The 22,930-nt window shown below is 27.9% G+C and overlaps 1 protein-coding gene across 3 annotated transcripts in view; it reads left to right on the top strand.

The window, feature by feature from the left end:
- The window catches only part of LOC107455139 (beta-1,3-galactosyltransferase 5), a 33,139-nt gene extending 13,441 nt beyond the window's left edge, over positions 1-19,698 (top strand). For all 3 annotated transcript variants that reach the window (XM_016072605.3, XM_071183984.1, XM_016072607.3), the window contains exon 2: positions 18,218-19,698. In XM_016072605.3, coding sequence (XP_015928091.1) covers positions 18,275-19,468 — 1,194 coding nt within the window. In that variant the 5' untranslated portion in view covers positions 18,218-18,274 and the 3' untranslated portion in view covers positions 19,469-19,698. The remainder of the gene's footprint in view (positions 1-18,217) is intronic.
- Positions 19,699-22,930: the final 3,232 nt, after the last annotated feature.

The following is a 22,930-nucleotide window of genomic DNA, read 5'->3' as shown; positions in this document are numbered from 1 at the left end:
ACTGGGGACAAAGTTTAAAATAGTGCTGTGTTAATATTTTTATCAGAAATTAAATTTAAAATTGATTTTCTGAATTCTATATTTCAGTATTCTGAAATAAAAAACACGAATTTGTAAAAAAAAAAATTTTATTCCAGAAACAATTTTTTTCTTTTTTTAAATCAGCAGTGGGGACAAGTGAGGTAATGACATATTGGTATATTTTAATTACCTAAAATAAATAAAAAATAAAAATTGATAGTTTTATTTTTATTCTTTTGTTAGCTTACATTCTGAAGGACACTTTCCCTGAAATTTTTTTTTTCGTCAGCTGTAAAACAAACATAAAATATACTGAGGACATGAAAATGACTGTTTTTGTGAGAATGACCCATATATATATTATTATTATTTTTATTAAGGTTAAAATATCGATTGTTTCGTGTTAAGTTAAGAAATTTACTGTACTTACTAAGAAGTTTATTAAATTGAGCCTTTAAATTTTCCCCAACTTATAAAATTTAATGTTAAGTAGCATAATTTGTAACTAAGAAATGTGATTTTCATGTGTCTAGTTTTCGTTTAAAATAATACAAATATGAAAAATAGAACACATGTTTTTTAGCAAATGATTACTTGAATGACGGATTGTCTGCTTGTTTTTATAATTTTGGCAATTAAATAAGGCATTATAAAATATTTTTGGGTATAAATTGTTTTTTCAATTGTACAGAATTTGAAGCAAAGTAGCATTCAGTTCCATGGTTTGTAACTAAAAAAGTGTATTTGATATAGGGTAAACTAACCAGTGAAGGAACACTTAAGCTTCGCTTGTCTTTTAAAAAATCATATTAATTTCAAAATTTCGTAATTTTAGTTAAATGACAGTGTCAACATATTTGTTACTAATTGCAAAAATTTGTAAAAAAATTGTAGAGAACTTACATAATATTGTTTTAAAGTTTTGGAGGTTCAAATAGCAAGCAGTAAGAAGACCAAGTGAAGGAACAGCTCTTACCAGTGAATGAACACCCAGTAAAGGAACACTTTATTTTGGTTGATTTTTAATGCTTTTTTTGAATTTATAAGCCATACAAATATTTAAAAACAAGACAATTCTTGAAATTACAACATATAAATACTTGGAAAATGTAAACTTTTTTTTTGTAATCATGAATTGAAAATTAAAGTGTGAACATATTAACACATACTGTTCATTCACTGGGAAATCTATGCCCAGTAAGGGAACATGCCTGTTCCCTCACTGGTTAGAAGTTGTTTTTCGTATTTTTAACATATTTTTGATGCGGAACATCATTAAAGGTACAAGAAAATTAAAGTTTATCTTTTATTTTCATTAACTTAGAAAAAAAACCTGTAAAGAAACACTTGTTCCTTCACTGGTTTTTCATCGTTTCGTGATCCAATGAATAAGCACCCCCTTATCTCGGTACTTTATTATGCTATGATGCCTAAAAAATTAAAACGTAACTTCAATAACTATATTTTTAATTCCTGCTTTCACAGTGAGAAAAATAAAACTACTACATGCAATTAATTCCACTTCAAACATATAAATACAAACACTCACTTTATAATTTTTTCAAAGAAACTAGGTGTTGCAGAGATAATAACAAATTCAAAAAATTTTCCAGATAAGTCTATTTGACCAGGTAATCCAAAACATTGCTAGATGACTTCCTATTGTTTGGCAGTAAGCTATTGTTACCAATCAATCTAAAGAAAAACTTTCAAATTCTTATTTTTAATCAATATATATGAAATGTTCCTTCACTGGGTAGTGTTCCTTCACTGGTTGGTTTACCCTACCTAAGTTTTTAGAAAATAATACATATGTGAAGAAAGTGGCACACTTGTTTGAGCAATTTTAGTTTTTTGGACTTGCTTTGCAATATTTTAAACTGATAACCTTTTTTCTCTAAGAACATTTTTAGATTAGATTCTCCAAAACATTTTTTGACAGTCAGATTGCCATTCAGTGCATGTTTTTTAGTTTTACAGAATTTGAAACAAACTATTATTCAATAGTATGTATCCATGATAGTTTTTCAAACTTGCAATGCAATGTGCAATAACACAACGCAATTTGAAACATTTTTCTCCAAAAAATGAGGCATGTCAAAACATTTTTAGGTTGTCAGATTGTACTTCAGTACTAGTTTTTTAGTTTTACATAATTTGAAACAAATTATTATTGAATAGTAAATTGTCATCACAGTTTTTAGAATTGTTTTGCAATTTTAAACTAAAAACCTTTTTTTCTTTAAAAATAAGGCATATCAAAACATTTTTAGGTTCTCAGATTGCTCTTCAGTACTAGTTTTAGCTGTACAGTTAGCTAGTTTAGCTGTACAGAATTTGAAACAAATTATTATTCAATAGTATAATATCTGAAGAAAAGTGTCTTTAATGCATATTGTTTTTTATAATAGAACGCATCTATTTGAGTAAACTATAACTCAATAAGGGCCTTAAATTTTATTTTTATTATATTTTGAAATTGAAAATATCCTTGCATTATAAATAAAGCCTATAATATATTCAATACATTCATTTCATTATTAATAACAAAGTGCTTTATTAAGTTGAGCAGCTTTTTAATTTTTTTTTAAATGTGAGTTGTTTCATTACGTAGATTTTATTCAAATAAAAATCGCACAGTTTCATTAGTAAAAGTCTAAGTAAAACATTTCAGAATGTGAACGAAGTTCATGTTATTAAACTTCCTAAGTGGTTGCTCGATACTGTCTCTGTCTTTAGATCTTTCAGTTCAATAACTTTTGAAGATATTTGAGTGAGAAAATTAAATTCCAGACTATCGTAATCGGCTCAGAAAGTTTAAATTTTCTGTCCCTTTTCACTTGACTGAAGATGAAACAGAGATTCTTTGTAATCTGATAAAGATGCAGAACATGACGGGATTATAAATTGTTCTTGATTATGACTAACTTTCTCCCTCTCATTCGTTATCGCTTCAAGCAATTTCGAATATCTTTTCTAGAAATAGTTAGTAAATGTCTTGTGGGACTTATTACCGGCTCTAATTTGAACGCTTTCTGGCGCTGCCGTCTTAATTATGGAAATATTCTTATTTATCGTTTGGTGTATCATTAGAGACAAATCATAGCTCAACTTAACGAATAAAAATGTTTACTAGACATAGAATAAAATCTTTTGCACTTTTATTATTTTGAAATAAAATTTGGGAAAGAGATAATGAAAGGAGATACTACTTAATCGTTTCATCAATCAAGAAAAACTATTTGTCAAACTTGGATTAAAAATTCAGCTTTTACATTAAGCAGAAAATTACAAAACATTGAAAGAAAAACACTTCAAGAATTTTTGATTTAATATTGAATAGTAGGACAAATTTTTAAAAAATACTTTTTTAAAAAGCGAGAAAATATTTTTATTTTTGTCAGACCTACAACGCAAAGAATACAAGGGGCAACATTTTCTAAAGACCTGAATTTTTTTTTTTTTTTTTGGTATTGATAGAAGTTAAATGAAAGTGATGCTTTTTGCATTCTCAGCACAAAGCATTTTGACAAAGCATTCTGACAAAGATATAGTTATTTTATAATTTTGAGTCTACTTGAAACACATTATTGTCAAAATGTTTTATTTTACTTTTCTCTTCCTTTTAGTTTTTAATTGTTAATTTGTTTGAATCAAAAGGTGATCAATATAAATTGGTGATGCGTTTTTCTAGAACTATTTAGAAAATAAATGTAACTTATATTGATATCAGGCAGTTAAAATTTGAGCATTTATATAGTTGGTAAGTGGTGACAATTATATAGTTGGTAAGTGGTGACAATTATATAGTTGGCAAGTGGTGACAATTATATAGTTGGCAAGTGGTGACAATTATATAGTTGGTAAGTGGTGAAGTGACATAGTTGGTAAGTGGTGACGATATCGATAGGCGGTAAATTATATGCTATTATGAAAATTCAGCTTGTGATACGGTCAAGAAAGGATTTAAACTTGTATTGCCAACTGAGGCGGAGTTTCAGTTGGAAGAAATTATAGCAAGAAATTTTGGGTGTATTGGTCAGGAAACGGTTGAAACTCATACTAACACACAGTTCTAGATGAGATTAAGCACTCTGACTATTCGGAAAATTTGTAATAAAATGACGATAATTTATGCTTGAAGTGGTCTCTAAGCAATTGTAGCCTGCAAAATCATCTATCACAAATGTTCAAGTAGAAATGGGAGAACTCTAACTAGTCGAAAAGGAATATAAATTTTGATTTCACGATTCCACCTTGACAGACACAAAAGAGAGTTAATAAGAACATAGGGATAATAAAATAAATAAAACGAGTTGACTGTCGTAGCTTGTTTTAATGTATGGTATGGCCTTTTTGGCCTTATATATATATATATATTATTTTATAGANAATACAAACACTTCGTTAATATATATATATATATATATATATTTCATCGTGTTCTATTGCCTTTTTGCCCTGGTGCTGAAACATCCTGTATTTACGTTGTACTAAAGTTTTATAAATTCTATTGAAATTCATTTTCCATTGACTTAATTTCTAAGACCAAAATCTTCTTATAACTAAATTTAGCTGTTTAAAACTATCACCGAGCAACCGAACAAACGACACATTTGTTAGAAAATCTTCGGGAACAACAATTATTTGGCGAGTTTGATTTAACAAAAATGTTTTGAATGACTACTTGTCATCAATGCTATCTCGCAAAGTACAAAATATCAACATTACCTTTTAGAAATAATTTTTTTTATCTCGTTAATACTCAATATACACCCTAAGTAATTACAAAAATCTTCTGAAAATGAAATTTTGAAAATTAAATTATAAGTTTCTGAAATATTTTTGGAATGTTGACTTTGAATAATTTTGGTTTCTTGTTTTCATTGCTAATGGATGGTGTCAAAAATGAAATAATGAGAAATTAAAACATTTATCGACAAAGATTAATTTTTCAGTTCTTTATATTTAAAGAATTCAGTTTGAATTTGTACTGAAATATATATTTAAGATAAACGTGCTTTATAATTTATTTTGATTAAATTTAATTCACTGAAGAGAAAATAGTAATACAACTTGAAAGAAGAGGTTTACCTTGAAACCGGTTTGTTGTATGACCTCTCCCATTTCCTCTGCATTTTTGAAAATGTTTTCGTCATTTTAAATTTCTCATTTAATAAAATATCAATATTTTCTAGTGTTTTTTTATGCACTGTTAGAATTTTCATTCTAAAACTATGATAAAATAACCGGCATCAGTCTGTCCGTTCAATTAATTGCAAAGTTTACGATAAAGAACATTTTTTATTTTTACTGTTTTGAAACCTCTTACAACTGCTATGGTTAAAAAACCATGAATACAAAATCATATGTTTTTTTAAAATCATTTACAGCTAGCAGGGTTTCAAAACCGTAAAAATGAAATTTAACTGGACATTGGAGATAGTTTAGCAGCTTTAATATGCTGTCATCTATGTGTGAATGAGATTATCGTATTCTAATAATCCAAGGACACACATTCGAGAGTGCAGGACACTGGAAACTCTTTATGTGTTAAGGAGAATGAATTAAATATAGTGGTATGAATCGTGGAATTCGAACCCCCGTTCTGTCAGACAAGAGATTGTGCAGATTAGCTCTCTCGGTTATAATATCCACCCAACAGGAAGGAACTAAGCGGCTTCATAAGCTGGGTGTATTTGGTGCAGTAAAATTATGGTTGTTTAGCCGTATTGGAAGAAATCAATTAATAAACGGTTTTTCTCACAGGTACCAGTTTGAATACCATCTTATTTACGGTAATCTGACTGTTTTGTTTTAATATGCTAAAATAGCAATTAAATAAATTGTTATTTATTCCTCTTTTCCTCGAAATTTTTAGCAGTGTGTGTTTAAGTATTATATTGAGGACCTAACTGAAGTTATAAAACTATAATGATAATTTATGATGCGATGGTTATTTATTTATTTTTACTCATCGTAAGTTAAACATGTTTTAACGCATGAATTTGTCAAGCTAATGTTCTATAAAAGGAACCAAATCTTTTGCTTTAATATTTATAATTAAGCTTTATGCGAAATCAAAATACTATTGGCGTATGTCTTGGTAATTAAATTCATTTTTTTTTGCAGACTTCAGTTTTATTACCAATAAAAATTTGAGTTATTTATTTGTCTTTCGAAATACATTAATAAAACTCAAATCAATAAAATATCAAAGTTTATTTGTATAAAAACCTTGAAACTGACTATAAAAGGAATGTTTCGTCGATTGAAATAAAAAAGAGTTCTCTTTATATGAATATATAAGGAAATGGAAAAAGTATGACAGATTTACTCATATAAAAGGAAATATAATACTTACAAAAAGAGTAAAAAAAGAACAAAGTTCAAAACGCAGAGTTACATTAAAAGAAATCCAAAACGTTTTCATGAAATAATGAAAGTTAATTACAAATGTAGAATTCATCCCCATAACGCATTTTTTTAAAAAAAAAATCCTTTAAAAAAATTGTTTATTGTTTTAGAAATTAATCACTTTCTGACGGAAGTAAGGTTTTAAAACAAAATACAGATTAGAAGAAATTACTTTTTAAATGAAAAAAAGCAACAACAACAAATTTTTAGCTTATCTCTGAAATTATCATGCTATAAAATATATAAAATTGAAGTGGTAGTCAAGGCGGAAAAGGTAAGTTATATAGTTCAATTCTTAACGCAGTAATGCTAAGAACTATAGTGCACTCATGCATAAAATTTCGTGTCACTTAGTTTGCCCCATATTTTGCTTTTTTTCTTCTTTTTTTTCGGGCTGTAATAAATTTTATAATGAAATGATGAAATATTTCTTCAAAGATATTTTCGTATAGATTTCATCTCAATATGCATGAGTGCATATATATATGCATAAAATTCTTTTAAATTTCTCTTAGTAGATTATATTGTAACTTTAGAAGTGTTTTTTTCTGCTGTTTGTTCATGCGATTTTTCATATTGAGCAAAAACATTTAAAGCTTTCGTAGATTTGAGAGATCAACAATAAATAATGAAAGGAAATAGTTATTTTTGAACATCCTGTGCCAGAAAATCAGGCAATAAGATTGTAGCTTCTTTACTTTGATCGTTATTTAAAACAACTGCGTCATATTTCAAAACACCTAGGTTAAAGATTTATGGAAATGTGGACATTTTTATAAGAAACAAATTCTTGCACTTTTTTGCTATAACTTTTAAAAATATTCAATAAAATTAAACGAAATTTTAGGCGCAATTTAAAATTAATTGCAAAATTAATGTTTTAAAATTCGAAAAAAAATCGTTAGAAACTACGCAAGGTATGAGTACTTAAAGTAGTTCTTTAATATTGTCTATGCTCTAAAAATATTAAAAATTATTTTCTCATAATTTTGTAGTGAATCGTATTCGGCAGCTAATAAAATACATCTGAAAAAAATTAAACAATTTCCTAAATTTTTCCTCAACTATTACTGCTCCTATAAAAAGTATTGGAAAATTATGGAAAGATTGGCAGCTGGAATATTTGTCCCTGTTATCAAGGTAATAATATTTTAAACCTACAGGACAAATTTAAGTGTTCTAAATTAGACTTGCTGCTGTTTTCAAACAAAAACTCCTGAGAGAAGGAAAATTAATTATTGCGACAAATTCATGCAATAGTGCATAAATGTTTACTCCCAGAATTCCTGTTGTTAGTTATGTTTAGTTACAATTTATTTTGTAGTATTAAGTACAATAAATGTATGCATTTTATGCAAGAATTACTTTTTTCACTCTTTATCATTTTCTTAATGCAATTTCGTTCGCTATTAAAGACCGTTTGTTTTAATTTAGGATTAGTGAAACGGAAATATATATTTCAAACAGTATAAGACAGAAATTCAATTTTTTCTTTTAAACTTTGTTTTTTGCATGAGCAGGTTTGATCTGAAAATAATAAAATATAAAGTTACGTTAGATTTTTTTTTGAGAACAGGTTCCTTTTTTAAATGTAGAACCTTAAATGTTACAAATAATATAACAGTTTGTGTTAAAAAGATTAGGATATTAAAGCTATTCCCTTATTAGAGAAGGAATCAGAAGTTACAATTTTACGAATGTTTCTTATGAATATCGATAAAATGAATGATATATATAGATATTTCGAATTTAGATAATTCAGGCACATATACATAATTATAAAATAATTTTTTTGCTAATATATTAATTAATTTCTCGCTTCAGTTTAAATAAACAATGCATCGCACATTTGGAAAACAATGTGATCTCCCATTATAATTTGGTTTGCTTAGAAAGTGTGAAAAAATAAAAAATGGTACCGAAAATGACATTTCAAGGTAAAAAGAGTAACAACATTGATTTCATTTAAAATGATTTGAAAGTATCATTCAAAATGAAATCAATGTTATGAAATTAATGTTATGTTATTCATATATAGCAGAAATACAAATGGTACCGAATTAAAATATTATTTTAAAACATGCATATGTTGTAGTTAGGAATAATCTTACATCAAGGAAACCTACGTGTTTTAAATGTTCTAAGCTAGCCTTTTAATATTTTAAAACTGGCCAACATGAATTTCGGTTCTGGCTCCACATTCTTAATCTTGAAAAATCTTTCACATGATTAGAAACTATTTGAAGAACTTAATAAATCAAATACAGTATGTATAAAAACATCACGTTTTTTCCATCGATAGCCACTTTAACAAAAATTTGATTGAATTAAATAATGTTAGTTAATTATAGTTAACTTAATTATAGAACTATGGAAAAATAGAATTATCAATTAAATTTATTCTTTAAGATATTTTTCTATAAGGCTCTTCGTTAATTCAATTTGCTTTCGGGCAAGTAACTCGCATGCTCCTTAACTTAATAATAAATTACTATAAAAATATTTCAAATTAAAATAGGCTATAATTTAATGTACCTATTTAAAACAAAGATAAGGCAACAACCTTATAATAGAAATCGTAACACATTTTCAATAAAATATTACTGTAGCTAACGGTTTTATATTGCTATTAGTGAGATTTAATATAGCTACTTAATTAAACCGCTTAACTTAAATAAAGGCTTAGTGTTTTTCAACTAGCCTCTTTCGATGATAAGTTGGTTCTCATCAAAACTTTAATTTAGTTCTTAAAGGGGGGGGGGGAAACCACTTTTTTATGTATCAAACTTTTTATGATTTTTTTGCTTATTTGTTATTATTTATTTATTTATTTATTTTTAAACTTCTGCGTCTTCGACATACCAGAGAAACATTTAATTTATTTCCAAAATGCTATATTTATAAAATTAAATACATAAAAGTTTTTCAAGAATCCATAACTTTTGATTTTGCTAGACTAAATGTATTTCTGAAATACATTTAGTACATTTTGTGTACGCTGGGTCATTTTTTAAACATTTGATTGTTTTCACTAGCATTCTTGATCGAAAACAGCACTTTTAAAGATATGAAAAGGGTACTGTCTAATTAAAAAAACAAGCCAAGGGCAACAAAATTCTCGTACATCCTTCTAAATTCGCGGCAAAATGTTCAAATATAGGCCGAGAGCCGGAGGACAGCAAACAATTCCAGTGACTTTTTTAAATTTTTTTTTCTTCCTGCTAATTCGAACTTGCGCTCGGCCATGGCTTTATCCATGACATTTGCGGATCTAAGCTAAAGGCCACCATCTGTTTTTTTTATTTTTATCTTGACTTTCCAGGAAGAAAGTCCACTAGGAATGCGAGCAGAATAAAAATTATTTACTTATGCGGTATCTTTCCGTCCCTTTAGTTGTGAAATAATGCGTAACAGTAGTAATCAAGAAAGATCCCGCCTTTGGCATAGCTGAATACTGCCCATTACTTCGACGCTAATTATCTTAAGTAGTGAAAACGAAAGCAATCAGCCTTAATAATTGTGTAATTTTGGTTTTAGGTGAATTAATAAAGTTGAAACTGAACACGTGTCAATACGTTTTAATATTTGCTTACGGCATAAATGTCATTTTTACAAAATAAAGAATATTGTACTTGTTGTCAGATATTGTACTTCTGAAACATTATATTCTGATATTTTCAGATCTTTGCGTCGCTTTAGTTGTGAAACAATGCGTAACAGTAGTATAATCAAGAAGGATCCAGCCTTTAGATCTTTTCAGATCTTTGCGTCTCTTTAGTTGTGAAACAATGTGTAACAGTAGTATAATTAAAAAAGATCCGGCCGTTGGCAAAGCTGAGTACTGCCCATTACTTAGACGCTAATTATTTTAAGTACTGAAAACGAAAGCAATAATCCTAATAATTGCTTAATTTTGGTTTTTGAAGGATTAATTAAGAAGAAACTGAACACGTGTCTGTACATTTTAATATCTGCGCATGGCATAAATATCATTTTTCGAAATTAAAGAAAATTTTTCCTATTTTCAGATTTTAAGCTTCAAAAACATTATTTGCTGTTACTTTCACATCTTTCCGTCCCTTTAGTTTTGAAATAATGCATAACCGTAGTAATCAAGAAAGACCCTGCCTTTGGCGTAGGTGAATACTGCCTATAATGCTCATTTCTTTCGACGTTAATTGTCTTGAGTAATGAAAACGAAAGCTATCAGCCTAATTATTAGCATAGTTTTGGTTTTAAGCGAAGTAATTAAGAAGAAACCATGCACTTGTCAGAAACCATGCACAGATATTGAAACGTATACGTTTCAATATCTGCTTGTGGCATAAGTATCACTTATCGAAATTAAAGAAGATTGTACTTATTTTCAGATATTGTACTTATGAAACATTATTTGTTGATACTTTCACATTTTTCAGTCCCTTTAGTTGTAAAATAATGCATAACAGTAGAAATAAAAAAAATATCCCGTTTTTGGCGTAGGTAAATTCAATTATACTTCGACGCTAATTGTCTTAAAGTAATGAAAACGAAATCAATCAGCCTAGCAATTGCATACATAAATTTGGTTTTGGAGAATTAATTAAAAAGACTTGTCGATACATTTTAATGTCTGCTTACGGCATAAATATCAATTTCCGAAATTAAACGAAATAAAAGAATATTGTACAGGTTTTCAGATATTGTACTGATGAAACATTATTTGCTGATAATTTCACTAGGGTATCGATTTAAACTTCCGAAATTAAAGTATTTTATTTTTGCATAATAAATAATTTAATACATTGAAAAGGTATGGTCAAAACTACCAGAATATGGTAAAATTCACCATGTTTCTGGCTCTATGGGAACCCTCAAAATCTTTTTACGCTTTCCAAAATCATCATGAAGCGATTTGGTAATGATTTTGGTAAAATTTAAAATAAAATGTGGTTTTATAACACGCAATAAAATATGGTAAATTTGGTAATTTTAGCATGATACTTAGAGCAGGACATAAAAACTATTTATTCTGTTAAATTTACTCATCAGTTTTTTCCCCACGAAAACCAGAATTTTCATTAAACCTTTACCATATGAACGGGGAAATTTACCAAACGAATGGTTTAAGTACCATATATTTTGATTTTTATTGCCAGAATTATGGTTCTTTAGCCAGAAATATCATTAGAGTACGGGAATTTTACCAGATTTCTTTCTCCGTGCGTGCTCTTTAGTCTTAAGATAAACAATACGTCTTACATTGTTTAATTTTCTTAATAGTTTTAAAGCAACTTAATTATAAAGTCGCTTTTTTTTATGGAAGAATACCAATCTACACAAATACCTTGATTTTCCCCCTTTCTTCCCTGATTCATCCGCCATGGCAAATCGATCTGAAAAGAATGATTACGCAGGCAGTTTCTAGAGTTGATGAACGATAGCGAGCTGTGGCGTAGCTTTCATTATAACTTAGGCAAGGTTTAAATGATATTAAAGTATAAATTATAGAGTATTAAATAAAACAAATACAGAGAGAGTAAGTGAATCAATCTGAGGGCCTGGTTTCTTAGGTCAGGTCGGAGTTTTAAAACGTCAGCTTGAAGCGAGAGCTAACCCCTGATTGGTCAATTTGTGAGTTCGACAGCATAAGTCATCGACCGCTCAGCTTGAACGTCGACTGACGTTCGAATCAACTGCAGTTGGATTACAACGTAACGTTAACGACAGAAGCAATGACGGACAACATCCAACAGAGCATTGAAATCAGTTAAGATTTTAATTTTAACATTAAACATAGCTTCTTCTTCATTTAGTTAAGCTATAATGTGTTTTTTCTTTGACAAAGTCTTTATTTGTTCTCTAAGGCACTGGTCGACAATAACAAAATCAATACAAATTCAAAATAAATATTTGTTTACGTTATTAACGCATGCCCAATGCGAGATAATGTCTGCATTGGACCGACTCCTCACGCTGAGCTAATAAAACAATATTTTGTTGGCGTCAGCGGTACGTCAACTTCCCGTTGACACCCAGAGAAGGCGCTTGTCTTAAGAAACCAGGCCTTGAAATAAACTGAGTAAGCTGTTCTAGGCATTAGAGAGCGATACCGAGCAGGAAGAGAAGCACCATGGTTTATAAAAGAATCTATCCAAACTCGAAATGATTAAAAAGTTAATTATTTAAAATCATACTGTTTGGAAATGATGTTATTAACGCTAAAATAAAATTTACATATCATTTTATTAACGATGAATTTCCATTGCTCAATTATATTTTCATTAGTTAATATATACAATGCAAAATTAATTTTTATAATGTAATTTAAATAAAAACCATATTTATGTAATACATGCAAAGTGATCGGTGGCGGAGGCTCTGGGAAAGAAGTGTAAAGAGCGAGCTTAACGAATTCAGATCGCGAAGGACTCTAAAAAAATTGCGTATGCAGTTGCGGGGGTAGGCGAGTGATAGCGAGGAGAGGACAGAGCTCCCTTATTGACCAAAATAAAAGTGGTAGCTTGAATTACTGTAATTTATTTTCAAAAACACGATAGTTCTCTCGATCATAATACAGTATTAATATAAATATTTATATTTGGACCTGAAGTCAAAGCACAGTTTTTTCGCTGAAACTAAAATGATATGCAACAGAAAGAATGATCCCCTTGGTATAAACCAATATGTGCTACCACTTTTTAAAGACGGGCTAATTTTTCACATATAGACAATTTTTTGTGACTAGGCATTAATGGGTTAAAGTTAAAAAAAATTGTCAGTACGTTGTCATGTATGTTTTACGTTGGCATTATGTTAGATAATTTCCTTATAATACCAATTAATGTAGCAATGAATTTTCCGTTTCTTTATTGCTATTCTATTTGTTCCGTAATTAAACATTCTTTTTTTTTTATCTAAACAGAGAATACGATTTTAGAAAATTCTCTAAACAAATTTTCATCCTGAGTGCAGAAAGTGAGTAGATTTAAGTTCTTGACTGCATTCATGAACTGAATTTAAAATTGCTACTAAACGAAACACCATTAAAATCTCTTATAAGCTATTGTAGCATGAAAGTTTAGAAAGATAAAAAAAATGCATTGTCCATTTAAAAAAAAGAAAAGAAAATGCTTTTGAATGAAAAATGATCCATTACTGTATATCAAATTATTTAAAGACATTTCTGAAACGAGTTATACAACTATATAAGGCAGATTATAATTTAATCCTTAACTTAGTACACAATTAAAAAAGATGGTTTCAGCTTCAAACTTTAAAATATTGTACAATACTCAGAATTTTGTTTATGTGGAAAATTTGGAGACATTTTCCACAGAAATTTTAAGTTCATTTTATAAGTTATAGAGTTTTTCGTTTGAAAAGTTTAAGCTTTCAATCGAAAGGTTAAACGCTCAGAAGAATTATTTCTACTATGACCCATGATATCGGTTTTTTAAGCAAATAGAAAAAAAAATTGATACAAGTTTGATTCGACTTTAATAAGTCGAAGCGAGCTTCAAGGTGAACTAGTGTTTCCCGTTCAAGAGTATCAAGTACGATAACATGGTTAAAGTTAACGCCGTATTATGCTCGCCACAAATTGCACTGAAAAAATTCCTGATCAAATTACTCACTCAGGATGCTGATACTTTTTTGTGGTAAGATTAATTTTTACCGGAGCATATATCACGCAACAAAAATCTGATATACCGTAATTTTTACAGTAATATTACCTAAAAATGTCTGAATCAATCTAATTAAATAAATATTACTGTAAAAATTACGGTATAATATTTAGCAGTAAAAATGGATTTTACGGATGACGCAACAAAAATCTGATATACCGTAATTTTTACAGTAATATTACCGAAAAATGTCTGAATCAATCTAATTAAATAAATATTACTGTAAAAATTACGGTAGAATATTTAACAGTAAAAATTTATCTTACGGATGACGCAACAAAATTCTGATATACCGTAATTTTTACAGCAATATTACCGAAAAATGTCTGAATCAATCTAATTAAATAAATATTACTGTAAAAATTACGGTATAATATTTAACAGTAAAAATGAATTTCACGGATGACGCTACAAAAATCTGATATACCGTAATTTTTACAGTAATATTACCGAAAAACATCTGAATCAATCTAATTAAATAAATATTACTGTAAAAATTACGGTAGAATATTTAACAGTAAAAATGGATTTTACGGATGATGCACCTAAAGTCTCGGCACTTTTCTATTCCATAATATGACCCGAAAGTTTTTACAATGTGGAACAATAATATGATTTGATCAAAATTAGCACCATATTAATTATGTAGTAAATTTGAACGATATTATGGCTCAAGATGTTCCAAAGCTTCTGACAATGTATTGACGTTTGTTTTCTATTATAGACTGTTACTCTAATTCTTTTATTTTTTCTAATTTTGTATAATTCTGACACCTTAAATTAAAATTTTTTATTAACATTTTTATTCCAAATTGTTCAAATTCAATTAAATAAAAAATAAATTTCTCTTTTATCCAATTAAGTTATTTTTAAAATATTACTGATAATTATTCTTATAATAATTCAAAAAAAATTATTTCATACATTTAAACGAAATTTTTTAGTTTCATAAGTAAAAGTTAAAAAGAAATTCAGTATAGAATTTGAAAAGTCGTTTCTAAATTCTTGGAACAACTTTGAGGAAACAATACCAACTTTCTGAATCTAAAAATAGACCCAAATAGATATTTAATACACATTTAAACGAATATTTAATATACATTTAAACGAAATATTTCAGTTTTATACATAATAGTTTTATAAAAGTTAAAAAGAAATTCGACATAGAATTTGAAATGTCGTTTTTAAATTCTTAGAACAACTTTGAGGAAACAATACCAACTTTCTGAATCAAAAAGTAGACCCAAATAGATATTTAATACACATTTAAACGAATATTTAATACACATTTAAACGAAATATTTTAATTTTATACGTAATAGTTTTATAAAAGTTAAAAAGAAATTCAGCATAGAATTTGAAAAGTCGTTTTTAAATTCTTAGAACGACTTTGAGGAAACAATACCAACTTTCTGAATCTAAAAGTAAACCCAAATAGATATTTAATACACATTTAAACAAATATTTAATACACATTTAAACGAAATATTTTAGTTTTATACATAATAGTTTTATAAAAGTTAAAAAGAAATTCAGCATAGAATTTGAAAAGTCGTTTTTAAATTCTTGGAACAACTTTGAGGAAACAATACCAACTTTCTGAATCTAAAAGTAGACCCAAATAGATATTTGTCGTTATTGGAGTAGGTAAATTAAGGAAGAGCTCAGCAGCATCTGTATATTGAAATGGAAATTAATTCTTAATTGCACACCTTTTCAGCAGGTTTTTTTGCGATCGTTTCTTTGTTTTGTTGTCACTAATTCAACAGCTATTTCTAACTTAATAATTGCAGGAAGTCTCGTGCTACTAGCTTTTATTGAGCTATTTTTGTTACGGTTGTCTTCATATTTCACTTTTAATTATAGTTTTAAGCGCCGAATTTAGGCAGTTTGATCCAGAATTTGTTGCCTTAGATGACAAGAGGTGGAATGAGTTCGTAATGTTTTTCAGAATTTGGAGGAATGCATTTGGTATTGCATTAAGAACGAAAATATGTGTCATCAGAACGCATTTTTCGTTCAAAATGTGCTATTATAGATTTTAAAAAAGGAAGTTTAGATTTTATATTAATGTAATATGCTTTAAAATATTCACCTTGTAAATTTGTAATTTTCGTCACTAAAAAATTGTTGTAAAAAATATCTGAATCTTTTATGATTGATCAGAGAAAATTTTTCTGTTCAACGGTTCTGTTTAAAAACGAACAAACCGTAATTCTGATTAATAAAACGAAAATATATGGTTTTTGAACCATTCCTTTTGCAGTTTTTCTTTTCATATCTCAATGGTTTACCGGAAAGTCTGGTTCTGAAAACTATAGTTTTTATTACCACACATTCGGTAAAAAAATGCAAAACTGAAAAGTAAATTTAACCGAATAAGTGGTTTTTACTCCATACTCTAAGATATCATAATAAAAGTACTAAATTGTACCACATTTACCAAATTTTATCGCATATTATAGAACTATATTTTATTCATAATTTTATCTAAATTAGTAGCATAGCAATTAGGTAAAAGTTATCATGTTTTTTTGATTTTACCATAGAGCCAGAAACACTGTAAAATTTACCATATTCTGGTATTTTTTGACCATGTCTTTTTTTCGCAGTGTATGACATATGATTTTATTATGATACTTCCTAACATATATGATAGCAATAAAAATATTAATGAAATTTTTTTAATTCTTATTCTTAAGGTGAAAAGCTATTATTATGGGCAAATTGTAAATCATTAAAGCACATTAAGATGGAAATATACTATTGTTCAATAAGGTACATTAAAGTGGAAAGATATTATTAGTGGAAAATTGTGAATAATTAAAGTATATTAAAGAGAGGATGAACAATTGTAGGAAAATTGTGGAATCAATAAGAGTAATTAAAATAGAAATATACTATTATTAGAAAATTGTGAACCATTAAGGTGCATATAAGTGAAAAGATACTATTATTGGTAAATTGTTAAAGTAATAATTTATTGTCTAATTTTGAGTTTTTATGGGTCAGATTTGGTTTAGTTGATTACTAAGTTTAAACTTGTTCACCCACAATGAAAGAAAATTTCAAAGAAAGCTGAATTGTACTCTTGACAGCATTCGACAACAAATTGAATTCCACTAAATCAACACAACTCCTTGTGTTTCTACTGTATTTTTTATTAGTCAATTAATTTTAAATTCAGATCAAAGCAATATTATTAAACTAATATCTTCCAGGTTTTTAAATACACAAAACTGATCACTTTTTGCACTTCTAAGTTCTGCTGAAAATGGTTTGCATTAAAATAATAGTGAAAAGTACACGTGTCTTTATCGCGTCTTTAATTATTGTATGTATTATACGTATAAATATACTTGGTACAACTAATTTGACAGAAAAAAACTTAATTGCGTTCATGGTGATATTAAAAATGTTGGATCACAGTTCTGTGAAAGCAAAGGGAACTAGAAACCAGTTACCAATTAGAAAAGTTATAAAAAACCATCTGTCACTTATTTAATATAAGAAGCAGTATTGAGATAAAACAAAATTTTAAATAATCGAGTTCTACTAATACTAAATATACGAGTTTCAATTCTAATGTATTTGTGAGTGAAAAATTGCCTGCTTTTAATTTTTTCTACTTCATTTATAAAATCACAAATCCCAGTCGCTTCTTTTTCTTTTCTTTTTAAAAAAAAAAAAAAAAAAAAAAAAAAAAAAAAAAAAAAAAAAAAAAAAANAAAAAAAAAAAAAAAAAAAAAAAAAAAAAAAAAAAAAAAAAAAAAAAAAAAAAAAAAAAACGTAGAATAATTAAGCTGAACTTTTTTCTTTAAATTGAATTCTTATGCATTTGAATTCAAATTCTTCATGAAATGTATTTAAAATAACAGGTGGGTTTATTTAGCTTATTTAGATGGTTTATATAAATATTTTGTCATAAAATATTAATAATTTTTTTAAAGAATTTAAATAAAACTTTTGGTTTGTAAGCGTTTTCCTAAATTATTGATCCAATTGATAGTTTACACTGGTGCTCTGACTTTAAGCTTGAAATTATTTGATAATGCCTCTTTTCATTAAAAAATCATCCATTATCTCGACTAATTTTTTCTTGTTTATTTTAGAAATGGCTTGAAGGAAAGACGAAACATCAGAAAATACTTTAAGAACTCTTTGAAGAAATGAGGAGATTGTGGTGTGCTAAGTGCATAGTGAGTTTATTGGTATCAGTCGCATTAACATTCCATTTACTTCGTTTAGGAACAAACGAACAAACACTGGATAAACGAAGTACGTATGCTTTAGAACTGGAAAATTCCAAATCTATTGATATACCACCTACCAGTCATTCTTTCACGAAAAGTATTCCATACTTACGACGAAAGTTATCCCAAGGTAATACTGTGACAGCCAGAGAGACTTTAACGCCAAAGTGGATTGTATTGGCTGGTAATGTTACTGTTCACGAAGGCACTAAATATGTGCCTAATTATGTTTCATTCGACGTCAATTCTCCATATTTGTGTGCCAATTTTTATGAATACAAAACAAAACTACTCATTTTCGTAGCATCTAGTGCGAATCATTTTGAGCAGCGGCAAGCGATTCGCGAAACTTGGGGTCTGAAGCTTTTGCAACAAGCTTACAATTACCGAGTGGTCTTCCTTCTCGGCAAAACGAAAGAAAGCGAACAACAGCTAATGACGCAAGAAAGTTACAGGTATGGTGACCTAGTCCAAGTCAATTTAACCGAGTCTTTCCGAAATTTGGGGAGGAAGTCTGTAGCTGGTCTTCAATGGACAAAACAATTCTGTAAGCAAGCGGATTTCATCATGAAAACAGACGATGATATTTTGGTTCATGTTCCGAATCTCTTAAAAGCGTTGGAAGGCGCAGAAAAAACTGACCCTCTGCTGATGTGCCATGAAAATAGAATGCGGCAAATCTTAAGGAAAGAATTGCTGGATAGTGCTTCCATTCCACCAACATACCATAAGTACGAAGTTTCTGAGAATGAGCTACCTGGAAAGTATTACCCACCATACTGCTCAGGGATGGCTTACGTATTTTCCAGTACAGTTAGAGACTGGTTGCTAGAAGCAAGTGCAACAACGCCTATCTTTTTCATCGAAGATGTATATTTGACAGGTTTTTGCCGTCACAAAGCTGGTGTCATAATAAAACCGCATAGTGGCATCACCTTGCGACCTCCTATTGACTTTCACCAAGCTGCTTGTACTTTTAGGGACGGGCGTATTTCTTCTCAAGAAGTAGGCGTTAAAGAACTCCGGAAATTGTGGGTGGAGACGAACACACAAGGTTTCTTTTGTCCTCAATTACTGGGTTATGCCAAAGATCGAAAGGAATTCGAGTGATGAAGTAATGAGGGAACCACAACATAAAAATGACTAGTCTACATTTGCATAAGCTGGAACAAAGCAAAAACCGCATGTCATATCATTTAGGAAGAAATATTTTATGGGCCAAATCACTTAGTGGTGAATAAATCATCATAATAAGTTAAAATTTCATTTGTTTATATATTTCCATGGATTTCTTTTTATGTCATTGACATGTTTTCGTATTAAAAATGATTTTAAAAAGGTTTCTTTCACCTCATTTCGTTTTTTTTTTTTTTTTTTTTTTTTTTTTTTTTNGTGTTTTTTTTTTTTTTTTGTAGCTCGCCTTGTTTGCTGAAGAATCTTTGTAGTTTAGGTAATTAAACAATCAATTTCGTTTTCAGAATACCCAAAGATGTATTGTTATTTCATAAAGTTTCTGGTTTTTCTTGTTATTAAAGATTAATTCAATAATAAAAAAGAAAATAAAGGAAAATGCTCGAAATTGAAACAAGATGTATTTGAAATTAAGCAGCTGTTAAAATTTAAAAGAAAAATTTGGAAATAAATTCACATTTCTCTACTAAATAACAGAAACTAATAATACTAGATAATTGAAACAACTTATTTTTTGTAGAATAAAGAATTTAAAATCTGTTTTTAAGCTGATTAAACGCCACAAAACGAGAAAATTAGCAACTTTCTAACTTTTAGTTCAGTTTTTTTTTTGTTTAATCATAGAAAAAGGAAAAAAAAAAAACTCAAGCAAAAATGAAAAGCTATATTTGAAATTGAACAGTTATTAAAATGTCAAATTTGTCTGTATACAACTGAGTGGTCAAAGAAATTAACATATAAATTAACATTTTACTACTAAATAACAGAAACTATTAAATTCTAATAATACTAAATAATTAAAACTATTTATATGAATATTTTTACTTTTTTTTTTACAATTGAACAAAGATGTATGCATTTAATAAAACTTTAATTAATCAATGGATTCTGAAAAAATGAACAGAAATTAAGATAATTTATTATTTACGGTATGGATATTTTGAGTAAGAGTGCTTGAATTTAAAAAAAAAATTGAATATAATTTTTATTTATGCATCACCAAATCTTGAGCTAAAAATTATGATATTGTGAAATTACGTAGTTCTAAAGTTTTTTTTAAATGTTTTTCGAGTAAATATAATTCAGTTGACTGGAAGTTTTGAATTATGTTTTCAGCTACTGACATAAATATGTCGCAATTTGTAAAAATTTTTTCAGGTTAATAAAAATAATAATTATTGCTAGATTTGTTAAAAATATTAACTATATACTTATAACACTTGTAATAGTGTGTAATAACAAATGTAATAGTTTCAGGTTAACAGTAGCAACAACAACAAGAAAAATAATAATGAATGAACAAAAAGTTTGAAAAATGCATTTTTAAAATCAATATCTTACACTGCAGTTTATCTTTGTTCACTGTTATCAAAAAAGCTCGTAAAAAGATTACTTTTAATAAATATTTCTCTTATGCATGTGTACGTATTACTGTCAGTGTGGTAAATCCAGTTATTATCCTAAATAAGCAGTTATTGTTTAAATCTAATAAAACGAAATGTTTAGTATGATTTAATTTGTGCAGTCCATGAAATTTGTTGTGATATCTGGATATTATACGTTATAAATAAGAAGTTTAGCTTACGTAATAAATTCGTCATATTTTTTACCTACTTTTCAACCTAATATTTAGTTTTTATGATAATGAAAATAAAAAGTAAAAAGAGCTAAAAATAAATATTTTAATTTTTTTGTAGCTGTTAGACAATTTTGTGACAGTTTGCAAGAAAGTGAGCTTGTTATGCTTTTATGTTATTCTATTTTGATATTTTATTTTGCTCCTTTCGTTTCAATTTTAAATTGATTTTTCCAAGCAAGTTTGACATAATCATAAAATAATGGTTAAATAAAATTATAAGGTTTTTATGTTTAAATAATCATTGCAAAATGTTTGAATGTGATTTGGGTGCATAAAAAAAAATTATAGTGCTAATACTTTATACCATAATTTGATCGTGAATTTTTCTTACCGGACACTGATTAACCGGATTCTGACAAACAGAATTCCGAACCCGGAATTCAGTGTAGCAGAAGTTCTAAAGCTGCACAGTATTGTTTTCCTTAAAATATCTTTTGATAAAAGTTTGTATAAATGTGTTTATGAAAAAAATATTTTTTAAGGAAGGGTCTCGAAGTTTCATTCTCCAATCGAGCTGTAAAAAAAGTATTCGTTGAAAATTATTTAAAATACTGTTTTGAGGAAACCAAGAATATTTTTTAAAATGATTCAAAGATACGATTATTTAAAATATGAAACTATTATTTTACATCAATTAATAATTATATTTTTCGAAAATTAGAAATCTTTTTTTATAATTTTTTAAAACACCAAACTGCATACGTATTTTTATATTAGACTAACACATATCTGTAATTATTGCAAAACTTTCGTTACTTATCGCTGAAATTTTGATATTTTTTTAACACTAATGAATACAGACAAAAATGCACGTCTTTACAAAAATATTTTAAACAAGAGTTAATTTATAATAATAAATTGCTTTAAAATGTCTTATTTTCGCAGGAACAGTCTACTCGAAGGTTTTTAATTCCTTTGAATTTATCTTTTTCTTGGTAGTTGTGAATGTATGATTATTTTCTGTCATTATGAAGGAGGAGTTCAAGTTTCTTTTTTTCTACATTTTTTAAATTTTATTTTGGTATAGTATATAGTCTTTTGCGCCATTTAGTTTCCGAGGTAAAAATCATTAATTATGTTAACAATTCTAAATTTAACTATTTTAAATTTATTAGAAAAAAGCCTTAATTATTTCAGACTTGTGTGTGATTGGTGTTTAAATTTCGATATTTTCCTTATCTTCTGGTTACTTCCTTGGTAGTTTACTATCAGGTAGTTTACGTCGATATAGAAAGCATGCATATATTGTAAAATGTTTAAAAAGGTTAGTTTAAAATGAATAAATAACTGATATGATACATTTTATTTTAAAAAAAATATTATTTTCACAATTTTTTATACCTTGATAGATTATTTTTTTTAAGCGTTGACAATTCTTTAATTTTTAATTACTGTTGGATCCTGACCGTCAACACGTTAGAATTGAAAACGTGTAGTTTAATGAAAAATACTAACAATCACTAACCTCCGTTCGGGAGAAATATGATATGTGTAACACATCTAATATTTTTTATTGTAGTTTTTTATTTGCTATTTTTTAATATTTTAAGAGGAAAAAGACTTTTTACTAATCGTATTTATACTTTCAATATGCTATCAAAAACATTATGACTACTAGGAAGAAATTTTGTAGTGCTGCCATCTCTGTGTTATCTATGTAACTAATCAAAAATTAAATCTTGAAAATCACACTAATTCTGCTAAATTAAATGGAAGCTGTGATGCCGCATCCGCATCTAAGT

The sequence above is a fragment of the Parasteatoda tepidariorum genome, chromosome 8, assembly GCF_043381705.1.
Source record: "Parasteatoda tepidariorum isolate YZ-2023 chromosome 8, CAS_Ptep_4.0, whole genome shotgun sequence".
Classification (NCBI taxonomy): Eukaryota; Metazoa; Arthropoda; class Arachnida; order Araneae; family Theridiidae; genus Parasteatoda; species Parasteatoda tepidariorum.
This window is presented reverse-complemented; position numbering and strand designations above follow the sequence as displayed.